Here is an 18,751-nt window from a genome sequence, read left to right as displayed (position 1 = left end):
TTAGTAGTTAGTTATAGACATGGTGCTTACCATTGGATTTAAGGAGCGCAGGTGATGCACGTCTGCTTGTTCTCTGTGGCAGACTGTTGCTTGTATGGAAAGGGGAGCGCGTGCCTCAGCTCATGATTGGTATGAGCTGTTCTTTAGGGGCCACGCTTACCTTTTCTATAGATGGGACGTTTAATCTTGTTTAACCCTATTGTTTTAATAATGGTACATTTAGTACAGGTAAGATTGAGTTTATACTGAAATGAATGTGAAGTAAAGCATTCTTATTGAGTAAATAATAATGATAACAGTAATCTGGATTAATGTATCATTATTATGAGTACTTGCCCAGTAATGGTTTTGCTGGGGGAGAGACCTACCTGAGATAAGGTATAAAAGAGGTCAGTATGAAGAGCTCTGGGTGGACTGGAGGTTAGTACCTGACCTCTGTGGTAGCCTGGGGATAGAAGGGATTGTGTTATCTGCCAATGTTTTTTTGGTATTCATCCAGGATCAGTGTAAGTAGTTATTTGTTGAAAGAACAAGCTTACTTCATTTGTGAAAAAAAGTATTTGTTTTTTTTTTTAACTGAATTTTTTTTTGTGTGTCCTCCCTGTTTAACATCAGCCACTCACCTTGGATAAAGGCATCTGATTAATTGTGTGCAAGCAACAAAACTTTTGATTAAAGCACAAAACTTTTGATTAAAGCATCATAAGGAATACCTTGGACTGACTGTTCTTCATAATAAACTGTCAGTAAATAACAAGTCATGCACAAAATTTTAACACAATTGTAATTTTTTGGGCTGTTTTCATGCCTTGTGCCCGTCCTCATTCACAGTGTTGCCATGCATAGAATATGAACTTCAAGTGCCTGCGACATTTGTGCAACATGAAAATCTTCCCTTTTAATAATTCAATTTCATTGAGACTCTAGAGCATAAGATAAGAGGGGGGTGAACATCCCATCATGAACTTTATTTTTCAAACTTTGTGTTACACATGTGTACCCCGTTAGAGTGGAAATGCCCAATTTAATGACTGTCGGACAACTGTCAGAAAACCATTCTTAGTAAGGACACTTTAATGAACTGAGGCCATAATAGCCTCGCCTTATTTTTTTAATATTAACTGACTGTATCCTTTCTTCAAAACCAAAGTGATTTGTTGTATTTTGTTATTTCTAATCAAATCAAATCAAATTTTATTTATTAAGAGCCTTTCTTGGCAGGCCATCCCAAGGTGCTTTTAACAAGAAAAAGGAAATTCGGAACGAAAACAGCAAGAGCAAGCAACATTTAAAATGAAAACAAATAAAAACAACTAATGATATAGATATATATATATACACACACACACACACACACACACACACACACACACACACACACACACACACACACACACACACACACACACACACACACACACACACACACACACACACACACACATATATATACGCACACGCACGCACGCACGCACACACACAAATAAAATTGGCCCAAGAAAAGAACCCTGAGGAACGTCACAAGCAACCTTAAATGGTAAGGAGATATCGTCCCCAATTTTAACATATTGTTTCCTGTTTGAGAGATCTGATTTAAACCAGGACAATATGGCCTAATACAAGATTCTGTAAGATTTCAGTAAAAAAATTAAATGGATAATGTTTTCAGTAGAACAAGAAAACGAAAACAAGGTAAATGATTTAAGAGGATGTAAAATTTGACTTAAAGATGCTTTAATCATACTATAGTTATATTTAATCACTTTGAAAAAAAAAGAGTTTAAGCTATTACTATTTTTGTGAACATTGTGAGCTGGGTATGCAATTTCCACTTCCAAAAACGTTTATGTATGTATGTATGTATTTGTTTATTTATTGATGTATTGATTTATTTGTTTTAAATCCCAGTCTTGAATTTAACACACATAATAATGCCCTTGATCTTTTTTCACAGCTTCTGCAATTTAACTTTGTTCAATGGAGTTTTAAACTTCAAATACAACATTTCAATCTATGGTTTACAATGGTAATTTTGCACTGTAATAGTACTTATTGTTTAACTAGACCGATTCTAAACTTTATGGGTCAGTTGCAGGTTGTATTACAAGTTTAAAAAGCTTATGTTTATTACAAATATACATAATTCTTGGGCGATGTAATACATACATGGATAACATAAAGAACAAAGTTTTCATGTGTATGTAATGGGAAAAAAATGCTCCTGATAATATCCAATTATCACACTCAAATTAATAAGATGAGATATTCAACTGATTTGTACCCCGCTTAATATCAGTGTCAAACTGTGTGCATGATCACACTTCTTGTCATGTAGCAACTGCTGGCTGCGCAGCATCTGTTCTCACTTCGGTGTTCAGTTTTAAATTAAAAAAGGTGTCAGAAAGGAAAATATTTGTGCATAACCACAAAAGCTGAAATATCTTGATCTATCAGACCAATGACATTATCTCGCTTTGGAAATGATCCTACATATAAATAGGTTGCTGTTCAGGGCTTTGGAACATTTATTTGTCGGAACATTGCTAGTATATTAATCGTAACTGGTATAGGAAAAAGCAGGTTTGACTGTATTTATTATTATTATTATTATTAATAATAATAATAATAATAATAATAATAATAATAATAATAATAATAATAATAATATTTAAAAAAATAATAAGAAAGACCTAAAAAATACAGTACCGTACTTGCTGGAGTAAAAGTCGACCTTGTGTAAAAGTTGACCCGCCTCCCGTTGTGAGACGAGATTCGGGTATAAATTATTAGATATCCTGATGGTATTTTGAGTAGCAGATTTGTAAAAATAACAATTTTATAAGCACTTCTACCTAGAACTGCCAGACGCGTCATTTTGATGCATATTACAATATAGTACTTTTTTTTTTTTTTTTGTTTAGCCTTGTGACGGGGTACTCCCTGCCCTGTGCATGTTTTGTATTATTATTTAAAATGCAGGGCGGATGAAAAGCTGACCACCGTTACTGTTATTTGTATTTTACTCATGAGACTGCGTGACTGTCGGCTAGTAATTATTTCATTAGCTGACAGTCACACAGATTTATTAAACTCCTGCAAACTATGGCCGAGGGGTTATCAAGATAATTAAGAGTCAGTTATTATCCTCGGCCATAATATAAAAGATCTGCAGCTTTGACTGCATGAGAGGAGTGTGTACAGGCGGAATGAAGCGTGAGATGTGAAAACTATACTACAGGATATAACAGTTGCTACGTGTGCTGGTTTTGCAACCAGCATACTACTTGTTACTATCTGCATTCCATGTTGATTTATTTTGGCACACGTGCCATTTGTTTTTAGTTCTTTTTTGTGTTTAAATCTTTTATTTGTAAATTAAACTCTCACATCAACGCTTTCATTACCCCCAATCTATTGTCTGTGTCTACGGTCTTCCAGGTCTGACATCATCACCCAAGCCATCCTGCCACAAGCCTATAATAGTATTATTTTAGTATGCAAGCCCCACCCCCACTTCCTTCCAAGCCCACACGGAAGTATGTATTTCAGTGGAATGGGTGGGGGGTGTGAACTGACTGTAATTCAGTTAAACTGCGTCTGTGTTTTATGTGACAGGTCCTGGAGGTAAACAAACCTGAGTAAACCTGAGTAGTATTTTATATATATATATATATATATATATATATATATATATATATATATATATATATATATATATATATATAGACAATGTCACAGAATCGTTTTTCACCAAATCTTGAGATGTTTGCGTTTTGATTTGAGAGAAATTAGAAGCATTTGCTCTGGCAACGAGGGCAACAAGGATTTGCCCAAAACAATGAAGGTGCTGCTGTTCACCACGGAAGCACTTTGCTGCAGGGTCACGCAAAGAAAATGTAACTATTATTATTATTATTATTATTATTATTATTATTATTATTATTATTCCCCTCCATAGCGTTCATGCTGCCGCCGGTCATAGCAATCAATAAAAATAGGCTTTTACTATAAATTGTCTACCTGTGTGACAATGACCTCCAGAACTTACTTACCGGTAGTTTGTGAGTTCTGGAGTGTGATAGCATCATTTTAGTATCTGCTCCCTGCTTTTGTGAGCTGCAGATAACTAGAGCGCCAGAAAGTGTCATGATACACTGAGACTGATAGTTCTACACAGGCATGGAGTTATTAAAACATTCCACCAAGGTTTAAGAAGTACAGTACATGGTGGACCCAAGACACAGAAATGGACACAAATGTTAACCCTCAATTGTGTGAACTTTTCCCACCTCTTCTATTACCAGCTGTAATGTGGGAAGTGCAAGCAGGCTTGTTAATCTAAAATCCAACTATAATCTAAACCATGCTATCAGTGCAATGCATGTAGCTGCAGAAACCTGAAATTTCAATATCATAACTGTGAAAAATGGATAATATATCATTATTATAGACCTCCTGTACTCTTTAAATGCTCTTAAACTTTTTAGACATACATTTTCCATGGGACCCTCTGTAGCAAGGACCTGTGTTTCACAACTGTTTTGTTGTGAATGGAGTTATAAAATTACTCAAACATTCTGGCTAGAAGTTCTTGTGTTTATAATTAAAATAGACTTCTGTGCCATTTACCTTTTCCACCCCACAGTTGCAGTGAAGCTGATTTGAGTATTTAAAGTTACTGATGATGACGACAGAAGAAACCTGTGCTCATTTGTTTTGGTTTTGTTTTTTTGTTCACTTAGTTCAGGCACAGAGCATTGATCCCCTTAAGTCAAAGCATCAGCTTGATCTGGAGCGGGCTTACTTTCTGGTCACACAGGCCTTTGACGATGATGAGAAAGGCAACGTGGAAGAAGCTATAGAACTATACACGCAGGCTGTGGAACTGTGTATAGAAACGGTAGGTGAATACTCACAATATCGGCTGCCTCTACTGGCGCAAAGGCATTGGGGCTGGTGTGATGTGCTGAAATTGCTTTTTTTTTAAATGCTGTCCATTTTGCATTTCTTCAGGCATTTTAATTAACACTGACAGTATCCTAAATCATGCCCACAATCTGCCTTTGTGTTTTATCCCACAAACTAAGCACTGTAGATCATGGAGTTCATTGAGAAATATTTGACCTTGCAATACAAGGCAGATAGTTTGATTCCTGTTGCTTTTGGCATAAACCTGTGAAAAGAAACAAGGTGTCTTTCAGCTGTCATCTTTAACACCGCACAGTGTAGATGCTGTGATGATATTGTGCGTGTAAGGTAAAGGCGTCAGATTCCAGAATACATGATTTTTACTTTAACTCATGGTGTACAATCCTTCCATTTCAGTACAGTGCGTGTACAAAGTAAACAAAATGCATTACACGCACCTTCCCTTTTAAAATTAAAGAGTAATTGTCATCCCATCTTGTTTTATTTCAGGCTAATGAGACTTCTGACCAAACCCTCCAACTCAAACTGAAACAACTAGCTCGGCAGGCCCTTGACAGGTTGGTTACGTAGAAATGTGGTTATATACATTAAGAGCTTGGGTATCAGCTGAGCACCGGTTTATAATGTTCAAGGAGGGGTGGCATGAATTCGGTCAAGTTTCTGGGTATTTACTCCTTCAACAGAAGACAAGCCCTTTCTTTGCAAACATGTTGGTTTTGCTTTTTTCCAGACCCTTATAAAAGATTACTGCAATGTGTAGTAAAGTCAAGTGAATGCATAGTAAAATCAGAAATTGCTGTCCATTTTAACATAGTAAAAAATAAAATGGGGTCTGCAAAAGTTGCCCAGGGGGTTCCCAAGAAATTCTGGAAACTGCTCTTTAGTAAAACAACATACATAGGCCAACATTTAATAGGCCTTGTGATACGATGTACAGACAATATACTGGACACAAAATATTTACTGTAATTTGGAGAATTTTTATTTGACCTTATTGTACGAAAAGTGGTCTTTGACTGTTATGGTGAGAAACGGGCCTTATGACAATATTATACTTATATATTTACATCTACTACAGTACAGTTTGATTTTTCTTTTCCTCATTTTTCAATTGGGGGTCCCTATTCAAAATTGTTTTTCAAAAGGGGTCCCCCCCATACAAAAAAACAAGTTTGAAAACCTCTGCCCTAATGAAGGTAAATAATAATTGAAAAAAGATATCTGTTGACTGTTTCAATCATTTGTGTCTTTACTAGGTTCAGTACATTTCAGCATTTCAGTTTATTGGAACACAAAAAGGAAAGAATTCAGACCCTTCCACCAAAAATGATATTAAGGCAATTCATTTGGTTTTATTATTTTTGTTGTATTAATTCATGATTGACTGAGGGCCCTTGTTCTGACTCCAGAATCCAGACTAATAACTGACCTTCCTTTTCACAGGGCAGAGGGTCTTAAAGATGCCCTGCCTAAGCCAACTCCCAAGGACAGACCTGCATTGGCCAAACCCAGTAACCCAGTGAGAACCTTCCAGCCCCTGGGACCCGACTTCAGCCTGCAAGATAAACCCCAGCCAGTCCGACCGGTGCAGTCCTGCGAGCCACAAGGACAGAAGTACACGTGCGAGGAAATTGAAGTCTTGAGGTGACACTGCATAGCATATTATTATAATTATTATTATTTTATTATTATTTGTTTATTTAGCAGACGCCTTTATCCAAGGCGACTTGCAGAGACTAAGGTGTGTGAACTGTGCATCAGCTGCAGAGTCACTTACAACAGCGTCTCACCCAAAGGATGGAGCACAAGCAGATTAAGTGACTTTCACTGACTCATTGTGTGACTCTGAGCGTGAGCTGGGATTTGAACTGGGGACCTCCTGGTTACAAGCCCTATTACAAAGTTATGTAAAGGAAAAAACTAGTACCTTATGTACTACACATAAGAGGACCAACTGTTGTCTTCATTCTATTATTACAGCTAACTTTATGACCACTTGCATGTCTCTAGAGACAAAACTTTGCAATAGTTGTGCTACATTTAACCCAGGGCATGGACATGTTTTAAAAGCTGCATTAAATGAATTTCTGCTTTTTCTGTTTGTTCCACAGGAAGACCTCTAAGATTAATGGTATAGAATATGTCCCATTCATGAGCGTTGACCTAAAGGAACGGTTTGCCTTCCCAATGCCATTTTCGTAAGTTTAGAAGACTTTATTTTGCTGTACTCTTCTATAAGATAATGTTTCTGCTGAGAAATAGCTTGGATTTTAGGCAAGTATTAGAGCAAGAAAAAATAGCCTGTTTGTGTTTGTCTGACTGCAAATGAATATCAATTCAAGTGAAATACAGTAGTCTCCGCATATAGGAACACCTCTGAAGAGAACACTTCAGCCCCGAGGACAACCTTGTAGTGAAACTAATTTTTTCCATTGTAAGTTCTCTGCCTAAAGGAACAGGAACTTTGTTTAAAAGAACACCATTTTGGCACCGGTAGTGATTCGTTCACAACTGATACTGTACTGTTTTGTAACCTGATAAATTGTCATCATCACTTAAATTTAAATATAAATATTTTATTCAATCTTTTCAAAACTGACTTGTAATTGCGTGAGCCTTGAAGAACACTGACTGGTTTATTCAATTTTTCATTGCCTCATTGTGTATTGTGATTTCCACGAATGCACCTCATTGCTACAAAATGTAAACAAACGGCAAAACGCGCCACTTGTTTCTCTTGCTTCAAAAAGTTGGAAATTGTTCAAGCTTCTTAAAAAGAAGATAGACACAAGTCGCCGAGCAATTCTCTTAAATAGTGTTGTGTGTGTCTTGAATATTGCTCTTGAAGAGCTGCTGCTGCATTTAACGTGTGTAGGGGTGCTGTGTTACTTTACGTTAGTTTGTCTGTTATTTTATTATTAGTTTATTAACTAGCCTATTGCTTTTCTCTTACATATTCTGTTCATTTCATATGTTGATGCACCTGCGTCATGACAAGTAATACATATTTATTTATTGATTCATTGTGTCTGTGGTCAACTCTGTCTTGGAGAACACTTCGCTTGCTTCCCAAGGGTGTTCTCTTATCTGCAGACTACTGTATTCTACAATATATGTCAACTTTATTTAACATATAATGTGTGTGCATGGCTTTTGTTTTTGAAGAGATAAATGTGGAAAGCTCGCCCTGTCACCCAAACAGAAAGCCATATTCTCCAGGTGGGTTCGCCCAGATGAAATTTCCAACAACCCCACCATGATCTTCACTGTGTCCAGCTTTAGCATCAAACAGGTGAGTGCCAAGTCTGTGTCAAGATGACATGATTTAAAAAATGTTATGTATGAACAGGAAACCTTCTCAACATACATATTTTCAACCTTGATTTTTTTTTTTACTTAAGATTAAAAGTTTTGGAATCTGGTGCTTTGATTGGCTTTGAGCAGTGGTCCTCAAAGTAATTTGGACACGGGCATAAATTGATTGGCTGTTTGCGGGCACGCTGACTATTGCATAGGATCTTATCTTGAACACTGCCTTCCTGCGACATATAAAATGTGTGTGTGTGTGTGTGTGTGTGTGTGTGTGTGTGTGTGTGTGTGTGTGTGTGTGTGTGTGTGTGTGTGTGTGTGTGTGTAGCTATATATAAGATTTGTAATGGGAGTTACTGTTGTCTCACTGTGACAAGGACAAGTCTCAGGCAGTAATTGTGCATGCTGCACTTATTATATAAATTCAATAATTTTTTAAACAGCATATTTACACAGATAACCACGAATAAACTAAAAGAGGATAGATAGCGCCTCACATTGTTTCAATTTGGGAAATTTGTCAACACTACTCTGTTTTAAAGATCGCTCATCTCCAGTACAATTATTCAGAGAAAGTGGATTCGTAACAAAGTCTACTATGGTGTTTTCCCTTGTCTGGTGAAATTAAAAAATATTTTCTCAATAACACAGTCGGTGAAATTCATTGCTTACCCTGCATATTAACACCCCGCCTCTGCTCAGGATGGTATCATGGTATCATGGTATCGCAGAGGCCATTCACGAAAAAAAGAAATATGTTGAGTACGTACAAGCACAGCATAAGCGAGCGACACTGTCAACAGACGCTTGTGTTGGAAAACGTTTTTAAAGCTTAATTTATTTTCTCACGCTACGACCCTCCTGAAATGTGTTCACGACCCATAATTTAAGAACAGCTGCTGCGAGCATGATGGCCTGGCTTCGCGGGCACCACTTTGAGGACCACTGGCTTAGAGTGACTTCATCATTCATATGACCTTTCCCAGTTTGTAGACTGGGTGCACGCAGTTTCAGGGAGATGATGCATGAACTGTACACTTCAGTAATTGTGTTTTTATTGTCCTTTTTGATAATGCAGTGACTGAGCTGACTACCTTTAGAGAGCAGCTTTTTAGACAAGAAAACTTGAATCAATTGAATTCCAGAGAGATCAAGGCAAAAGCAGAGCGGCAGTATTTCTTGTCTAACAAGTTTTCTATTTGGTGCTGGAACTACAGCTATTTTATTTTTATTGTATGGAACAAAGTATTTAATAGCCTTAGGAAGTCAGACTTGTAGTTTAAACTTGATTGTAGAAGCAGTTGAGCTTTGAGCATTTTAAGTAAAACAATTAATTGTTTTTGTTCGTCTTCACTCTGTGTAGCTTCTAAACAGATATACCATGTACCAAGGCATTTCAGTATTTTACCAATATTTTGATATTCAACCAGTCACATATTAATATCTGCTTATTGTTATCACCAACTGGGTCATCTTTTGAGTTATAAAAAAAAGCCAGCACAGACTAGTTACAAAGCTCCCAACACCATATCCATTACAGAGTATCTGTAAACAAAGAGATAAACAACTGTGTTTACTGTATAATAAAAATTAAATAACCTTTTTTTTAATAGACTGTGGTATCAGACTGCTCTTTTGTGGCATCACTGGCAATAAGTGCAGCATACGAGAGACGTTACAACAAGAAGTTAATCACAAGGTACATTTCTTAATCATTATCTGCTATGCAAATGCCTTTTAGGCATGTTTTATGGGGAACTGGCACAAAGCCAAGATACATGGTGCCATAGTCACTAAATATGACAACATATTAAAACAGCCAGTAGTACTGTATTTATTGTGATGGTTGTGCAGCACTGTTTTCTCACAACCAATCTTAACAGTATGGTTAAAACAATGGAGGTATCTCTGGTTCTTCAAGGCATTTACCTGGGCTGTCTTCATTATAGTAAAATAACCATTACTCAGAAATATTTAGTGGCATGATATATTACTTTTTGCCAAGTGGTTAATTGTCTGACTACGCTTTCTAACATAAGCAAAACGTTTTGAAGCACAGTTTATATTATATTCATATAGCAAATGCCACAAATTTCTGCCCCAGTTATACAAAGCAAAGTTTACGTACTGTACATAGCGTTTTTTTTTCTTTGAATGCAGTCAGAAAAAAAGAATACCTTTTTAAATATTATTCTGAGGGTGAGCAAGTTCAATGTTCTCTTTTTTTTAAATAAGCTCTTTAGCACAAACGTTATCAAGGAACATGAGGGATATAAATCCTGATTATTATTATTTCTTTCTTAGCAGACGCCCTTATCCAGGGCGACTTACAATTGTTAGAAAATGTCACAGTACAAAGTATCATATTACAAGGAATCATATAAGATCTCACAGATAAGAGCAGTTATAAAGTACAATAAAGTCGGTAGCAGATAGTTGAAGTAAGAGCAAAATAAACAATATAGTAAAAACAGCGAGTTCGACTAAAAGCAGTAGTAAAGTTTAAAAAAAAAAATGGATGAGAATGATTTCAAATGAGGTAAGTACGAATACCTATAAGAGCAAAGTCAAATACAAGATACAGGAAGTAGTTATAATAAACTGCAAAGTGTGGAGCAGTTCAGTGCAAGTATAAGCTGATGCAAGTACTGGTACAATTGGGTGCCATATAGTCCATTATATTCAAGAGTTGTGAGCATCACACATACTGTCTGAACAGGTTATCCTGGTACCATACATTTATGCAAACTTAAGTTACAATGCTTAAGGTTCAATTGCACTATTATTATTACTGTCTTGATGTTGTATTGAGCTGGAATGTTAATCAGAATGGCACACTGTGCAGACCGACATAATGCTCCTTGGAATTCTTTAAACTCATGTGAGGTGATTCTCTTCCACTTTTTAAAGGCAAAATTGTTCAGTTTACAGTCAAATTTTTCACATCTCTTTAAACGCTCTGAAATTCATAATGAATTATTAAAGTGTATTGGATTAATCTCCAGTCAGACTGGAGAATAGGTGTATAATTTAATAAAAAAATGTATGGATGTGACCCTTTTTAAAACCTGTTATTTGTTACATTCCAGCATACTGGTGTTAATAGCAGCTGTTTGTTGTGACCACTGTAGGTACTACCTATACAGTGGCTCTCAAAAGTATTCACCCCCCTTGGACATTTCCACATTTTATTGTGATACAACATGGAATCAAAATGGATTTAATTAGTTGTTTTTGCCACTAATTAACACAAAAAAAGTCCATAATGTCAAAGTGAAAAATAAAATCTACAAATTGTTCTAAATTAATTACAAATATAAAACTGAAAATAATTGATTGCATATGTATTCACCTCCTTGAGTCAATATCTGGCAGAGGCAACTTTGGCAGCAATTAGAGCCATGAGTCTATTTGGATAAGTCTCTACCAGCTTTGCACATCTGGACACTGCAATTTTTGCCCATTCTTCTTTGCAAAGTTGCTCAAGCTCCGTCAAGTTGGATGGGGACCTTTGGTGAACAGCAATTTTCAACTCTTTCCTGGGGGGTGAATACTTTTGAGAGCCACTATAAACTTTCTATTTATAACCTAAATTGGTTCAGTTTTACTATGAACCGAATATTCTGATCTCTGGGTTCAATGTGCATAATTTAGTCAACAGATTTCACCTGCCATGTAGGCCTTGTGATTTTCTGGTCCTCCAGTTACTTATGTTTTTGTTTTTTTCCTGTAACATTGCTCTGCAGCATTATCTACCCTCAGAACAAAAAAGGACAGCCTGAGTATAACCCATGTGGCAAGTACATGGTCAAGCTTCATATAAACGGGGTTCCCAGAAAGGTACTTATAAATCTCAAAATTATATGGATTTGTATCCGTTTTAGAGGTTTTAGCAATAATGAATGTCATCTTATCTCTTGTAGATATTTTGGTCTGAAGGTTTCTAAAAAGTTATAGTTAAATCTGCGTTATTAGAAATCTTCAATACCAGCAGGCTGGTTGTGTGCCGACATGCAATCGCATTTTTCAGATGCGTAATGAATATGTGTTTCAATTTCAGGTTTTATCGCACCCTTAAGCCATTATGCAGGTTACAAAGCAGAACTGTGTTTTTGGAGTTAAAAGTACTTTATCCATGTTTAAGATGGTTGTTAATTTATAAACTCAAAATATCTGCGTAATATTTCAATTTGCTACCAGAGCTACGGTATTGCTGAAAAGTAGTAGCTTGCATGGGGGCCAGGACGTTTGTGTCCTATAGATAAAACTGCATTTGAGAATGAATACATTGATATTTTCTAATAAAGTTTAGAAAGAATGCGTGCGTGCGTGCGTGCATATATATTTTAAAATGTATCCTGTTGTTTGGAAACTGCAGCTTTCATGTTAGTTTCCCAAAACAATACAGAGCCCCTCGGATTAGATGACAGACGACAGTGAGAAAGACTTCTAGTCAAAGCATTTGTCATTGAATAAATAAATTAAAAACACCTACCCCATTATTCAGTGTTGTATAGTTGTGGAAGAAGGATAGATTGTGTGTTACCCATGAAAAGGCAGTTGCAATGAAATGCTAGTAAATCATGAAATCTGAACTGTACTCTTTAGCCTGCTGACTGTATTCACTTTGATGCCAGGTTATAATTGATGACTATTTGCCAGTGGATCACAATGGGGAGCTGCTCTGTTCCTACTCCAGCAACAGGAATGAGCTGTGGGTGTCCCTGATTGAGAAAGCCTACATGAAGGTTATGGGGGGGTATGATTTCCCGGGTTCCAATTCGGTAAGATTTTTTTTTTGTCACAAATCCCCAAGGGTAAAATGTTTTAGCAACTAATTGTCCTGCAAACCAATTAGATTACATGAGCTAAAAGCATTAAATACTACAAATAATAACTGAATCCATTAGTGAAAGTACATAAGCCACACTTGAAGTTTCTGACATGGCTCTGCTAGGTTACTGTACATTATTCTCAGAGCGGTTTGACCTATGAAACTTCAGTTCCACAGTGTGCCCAATGTTTAGTCTATGATTTTAACTGAAGATCAGCTGTACTTTTTCCTGTTGTATAAAAATTGTAGGCTGTTCCAAAGTTAGACCTGATCATGGTCATCTTTGGTTGGAAAAAAAAAAAAAAAAACATATGTATTGTGAATCGATATTAAGATAAATAGCAGGCAAACCAGTTTTCTAATTCAAATGTCTTTTTCCAGAATATTGATCTTCATGCTCTAACTGGTTGGATCCCTGAACGAATTGCTATGCATTCAGACAATCAAGCTTTCAGCAAAGACGACACTTTTCGAATGCTGTATCAAAGGTACGAGCATAGACCTCGCTGGAAACTCAGATACGTTTGAAAAAGTTGGGGAGTGCAATAAGTTTAACAATAATTTCACTGTTTAAAAATCAGAGTAGCTTACAAATAAGCTACTCCAGGTAAGCAAAACACTAAAAATTGCCATCAGGCAGGCAAGCAAGAAGACTCATTTTGATTTATTATAGAATATATGGAGTCTGCAGTTAGCAGCAGAGTATAGACTTAAAGTCAATAAAGGTAAATAAAGGTTACATTGACAGGAAGCAATTGGTGAATGTCTTCAATTGGCATATAATTTAGACCTAGAAAAGATGCAGTTACAGCAGAAATGGAGCTTTCCAGATTTAACTTGTAATTTAACTACAAAACAAACAGATTGTAGTACAATATTAATAAACCAGGCTACCAAACAGTGTATGAAATTTATAGTGTGTATAGTTACTGTCACTGAGCAGTATTCTATACATCCTTTCACAGAAGCATACAGTCTAAGAACATGCACCTGCTTGTCAAACACATAAACATTGCATGCATTTGTACATTTAGTACAGTATATATGTAAACACAAAAACATTTAAAAGAACTGTGATGTTATACCCCATCTTTGACATACAAAAATGCATAAAAAAATGCAACCTCTATTTACGATTATCTTCAAATGAAGTATTCCTTCCTCTTAGGTTTCATAAGGGACACGTCCTCATCACGACAGCAACAGGGGTGATGACAGAGGAGGAAGGCGAGCGGTGGGGCCTGGTGCCCACACATGCTTACGCTGTCCTGGACATTCGAGAATACAAGGTACTCTTCACATCCCCATCAGTCTGGAATAATCTGGCTATATCCTTTTGTGAAATATTCTACTTGCCGAGTGTGGGCTTACACTGTTCAGTACTTGATATTGGTTTTGCTGGTGTAGAAAAATAAATATACCTGCAGAGCAATAAGAACTAGAAGGTGGAGTCACATTTTGTACTGCTAATAATACAGTATCTACAGGGTCTCCGTAGCCAAAGCCAGTAAATGTTATTGTTTTGAGGTTAGCTAAGATACATTTTCATAGGGGCTACTCAGCTTGACAGGTATTTCACATCATATACCACAAATTAAGTAAAAGTAGCAACAGTTTATACTGTGCAATGCTGTTGTGCTAAATCATGTTTTGTTTTGTTTTATTTTTTTAACTCCAGGGGCTTCGGTTTCTTCAGCTCAAAAATCCTTGGAGCCACTTGCGCTGGAAAGGGCGCTTCAGCGAGCGCGACGAGAAGAGCTGGACGACAGAACTGCTCAAATACCTCAATTTCGACCCCAAAACAGCACAGAAATTTGACAACGGTAGGAAAGACGGAATAGGGCTGCTCCAATTAACAGACTAATCGGACCGAATAATCAACTAAAGAGTTTTTACAATTAAAGACTTTGCGGCCCATTTATTCAGCGCTTGTCAGCCGGGTCAGGTCCAATATATTTTCACATTATTTTTTTTTTTCCCCCAGAGTAAAACAGGTTTAAAATGCATTCAATCTCAAAAGGACACTCAGTACAGACGTGCATACTGATAAATCCTCTCATGATCACTCGTTTTATCACCAAACTCCTCAATAATGCGATCCAAGTAGTCATTTTATTACTATAACATCTCAAAAAGCTCTGCAGATGTCTGATATTCGTTAAGCACTGGATGAGGAAGCGGCTGTCTTCTTTGGTTGTGTCTGTGTTATCTCTGTGGTGCAGGGGCTATGTGTGTTGCTCAGGTCTGCCCCCCTTTTTTTTCGGCTTCTATTGGCCTCACTCAGCCATTGAAAGGTTTTCTCGGCATTTTCCGGAGGAAAAAACCACTAGAGACCTGTGCTTGACGTCTTTTTGATGATGTCCGGAAAATTGTAAATTGTCTGACCTGGTCTGACATAGGACCGCAAAGGACCGCAAATACACGTATACATACATACATACACACACATACATACATACACATGTACACACACAGTTGTAGTCAAAAGTTTACATGCCCCAATGGAAATTTTATAATTTCTAGAAATTTTTAAAAGAATTTTAGGAAAAATTATTTTGTATAGCAAAAGTTTAGCTTTTGTGGATGATGAAAATGTTACAAGAAATGTCTACAATTATTTATTTTTAGCAATTTTTTTGCAAAACTCCAACCATGCTAATTCAACTGTATTCATACCCTTTGTTGTGGCGATAGTATTGTCTACAAGGTGCTAGAAATTTAAATATGATAATGCAGAACCTAATTATAGAAAAAAATCTGTAAAATGCTGGATTGTAGGGGAACATTCTTAGAGAGTATAAAAGGGTTAGGCAGGATTCAGAGTGGCACATCTGGTAAGGGCGTCCACTTGCAGTGCAGGATGCGCCGTATAGCCTCTAGGTCGCCGGTTAGAGTCAAGGCTATTCTACTGCCGACCATGGACAAGAGCTCCCAAGAGGTGGCGCACAATTGTCCGAGCGTCGCCCGGGTGGGGAGGGCTTAGGTAGGCAAGGATGTCCTCTGGTCGGTAAGGGTGTCCTCTGCTCACCGTGATTGTTGAACAAAGAACCTCCCTACTTCTATCATTCTGCTGTAATAACCTTGTTTGTGTACTAAGGGGTGTTCTGGATTACCTGGGAAGACCTGTGTCAGTACTATGATGTGATATATCTGAGCTGGAGTCCTGCACTTTTTAAAGAATCATCTTGCATTCACAGGTTAGTACAGCTTTTACCTTATCAATGCAAAGGGAATTCACAAATTCATTTCTTACCAAACTCAATTCCTTGGCACACTAATAACAAACAACAAAAAAAACACACTTTAAATTCAAACCATGTTTGGGACAGTTCTGGTTCTGAAACAACAGTGAAAATTCTGTGGTCTCCAATGTCTCCAGCGTCTGCAGTGCACCAAGTTTGCATGTTCAGCTCGGGCTCGAGTGCTGGGGGTGTGGTAGCACCCCCAGGATTGAAGTACAGGGGTGCTGTGCTAAATCCTGCTCGATTCGTGAATCTTATGAGCTGTGTGTGCCTTCACATTGCTTTGGAACACACACGATAATAGACCAGTCAGCACTGACTGTCACAACAGAGTCAAGATAATTTAAAAATTGCACAGTTGCAATCTCGGTAAGTCAGTTAGTTGTTGGAACGCATTTGATGTGAGTATATACAGTAGAAGGGTTATTGAAAATATCCCATAAAAGAATGTCAGATTTTGTTGTAAATTCTTCAGCGGCACCACCTGCTAAAATCGGCTCTTCCAAAATGACTACACATGTATTTATACTTTTTGGTTTTGCTTAGCACGTGGGACGCGAAGCAGGGTCCAGTGAAAGATGCTTACAGCCTGGCTAACAACCCACAGTTCAAGCTGGAGGTGCAGTGTCCACAAGGCGGAGCTGCAGTCTGGGTTCTGCTCACCAGACACATTACAGATAAGGTGTGAGACCACCAGGGATCAGAGAGTAGACTTCACACCTAATTCATATATATATATACAGTACTGTGCAAAAGTTTTAGGCAGGTGTGAAAAAATGCTGTAAAGTAAGAATGCTTTCAAAAATAGACATGTTAATGCAAAGTGAGTGAACAGAAGAAAAATGTACATCAAATCCATATTTGGTGTGACCACCCTTTGCCTTCAAAACAGCATCAATTCTTCTAGGTACACTTGCACACAGTTTTTGAAGGAACTCGGCAGGTAGGTTGGCCCAAACATCTTGGAGAACTAACCACAGTTCTTCTGTGGATTTAGACAGCCTCAGTTGCTTCTCTCTCTTCCTGTAATCCCAGACAGACTCGATGATGTTGACATCAGGGCTCTGTGGGGGCCATACCATCACTTCCAGGACTCCTCGTTCTTCTTTACGCTGAAGATAGTTCTTAATTACTTTCGCTATATGTTTGGGGTCATTGTCATGCTGCAGAATAAATTTGGGCCCAATCAGATGCCTCCCTGATGGTATTGCATGATGGATAAGTATCTGCCTGTACTTCTCAGCATTGAGGAGACCATTAATTCTGACCAAATCCCTAACTCCATTTGCAGAAATGCAGCCCCAAACTTGCAAGGAACCTCCACTATGCTTCACTGTTTCCTGCAGACACTCATTCGTGTACCGCTCTCCAGGCCTTCGGCGAACAATTGCCTTCTGCTACAGCCAAATATTTCAAATTTTGACTCCTCAGTCCAGAGCACCTGCTGCCATTTTTCTGCACCCTAGTTCCTGTGTTTTCGTGCATAGTTGAGTCGCTTGGCCTTGTTTCCACGTCGGAGGTGTGGCTTTTTGGCCGAAATTCTTCCATGAAGGCCACTTCTGACCAGACTTCTCCGGACAGTAGATGGGTGTACCAGGGTCCCACTGTTTTCTGCCAATTCTGAGCTGATGGCATTGCTGGACATCTTCCAATTGCGAAGGGAAGTAAGCATGATGTGTCTTTCATCTGCTGCAGTAAGTTTCCTTGGCCGACCACTGCGTCTACGGTCCTCAACCTTGCCCATTTCTTTGTGCTTCTTCAAAAGAGCTTGGACAGCACATCTGGAAACCCTTGTCTGCCTTGAAATTTCTGCCTGGGAGAGACCTTGCTGATGCAGTATAACTACCTTGTGTCTTGTTGCTGTGCTCAGTCTTGCCATGGTGTATGACTTTTGACAGTAAACTGTCTTCAGCAACCTCACCTTGTTAGCTGAGTTTGGCTGTTCCTCACCCAGTTTTATTCCTCCTATACAGCTGTTTCTGTTTCAGTTAATGATTGTGTTTCAATCTACGTATTGAATTGATAATCATTAGCACCTGTTTGGTATAATTGTTTAATCATACACCTGACTATATGCCTACAAAATCCCTGACTTTGTGCAAGTGTAACTAGAAGAATTGATGCTGTTTTGAAGGCAAAGGGTGGTCACACCAAATATGGATTTGATTTAGATTTTTCTTCTGTTCACTCACTTTGCATTTAGTTAATTGATAAATATAATCTATTAACATGTCTATTTTTGAAAAAAAATTCTTACTTTACAGCATTTTTTCACACCTGCCTAAAACTTTTGCACAGTACTGTGTGTGTGTGTGTGTGTGTGTGTGTGTGTGTATATTATATAATATATATCTATATATCTATATATAATATATATATATATATATATATATATATATATATAATAGTATATACACATACTCATATATAATAAAAT

At 37.5% G+C, this 18,751-nt stretch overlaps 1 protein-coding gene across 2 annotated transcripts in view; it reads left to right on the top strand.

The window, feature by feature from the left end:
- The window catches only part of LOC121313002 (calpain-7-like), a 37,704-nt gene that overhangs the window by 8,982 nt on the left and 9,971 nt on the right, over positions 1 to 18,751 (top strand). For both annotated transcript variants that reach the window (XM_041245077.1, XM_041245078.1), the window contains exons 3-15: positions 4,743 to 4,900; positions 5,419 to 5,486; positions 6,373 to 6,573; positions 7,041 to 7,127; positions 8,095 to 8,221; positions 9,852 to 9,937; positions 11,985 to 12,078; positions 12,876 to 13,022; positions 13,454 to 13,560; positions 14,241 to 14,361; positions 14,751 to 14,895; positions 16,170 to 16,269; positions 16,861 to 16,996. In XM_041245077.1, the coding sequence (XP_041101011.1) occupies positions 4,743 to 4,900; positions 5,419 to 5,486; positions 6,373 to 6,573; positions 7,041 to 7,127; positions 8,095 to 8,221; positions 9,852 to 9,937; positions 11,985 to 12,078; positions 12,876 to 13,022; positions 13,454 to 13,560; positions 14,241 to 14,361; positions 14,751 to 14,895; positions 16,170 to 16,269; positions 16,861 to 16,996 (1,577 nt within the window). The remainder of the gene's footprint in view (positions 1 to 4,742; positions 4,901 to 5,418; positions 5,487 to 6,372; positions 6,574 to 7,040; positions 7,128 to 8,094; positions 8,222 to 9,851; positions 9,938 to 11,984; positions 12,079 to 12,875; positions 13,023 to 13,453; positions 13,561 to 14,240; positions 14,362 to 14,750; positions 14,896 to 16,169; positions 16,270 to 16,860; positions 16,997 to 18,751) is intronic.

The sequence above is a fragment of the Polyodon spathula genome, chromosome 3 (assembly GCF_017654505.1).
Source record: "Polyodon spathula isolate WHYD16114869_AA chromosome 3, ASM1765450v1, whole genome shotgun sequence".
Lineage (NCBI taxonomy): Eukaryota > Metazoa > Chordata > Actinopteri > Acipenseriformes > Polyodontidae > Polyodon > Polyodon spathula.
This window is presented reverse-complemented; position numbering and strand designations above follow the sequence as displayed.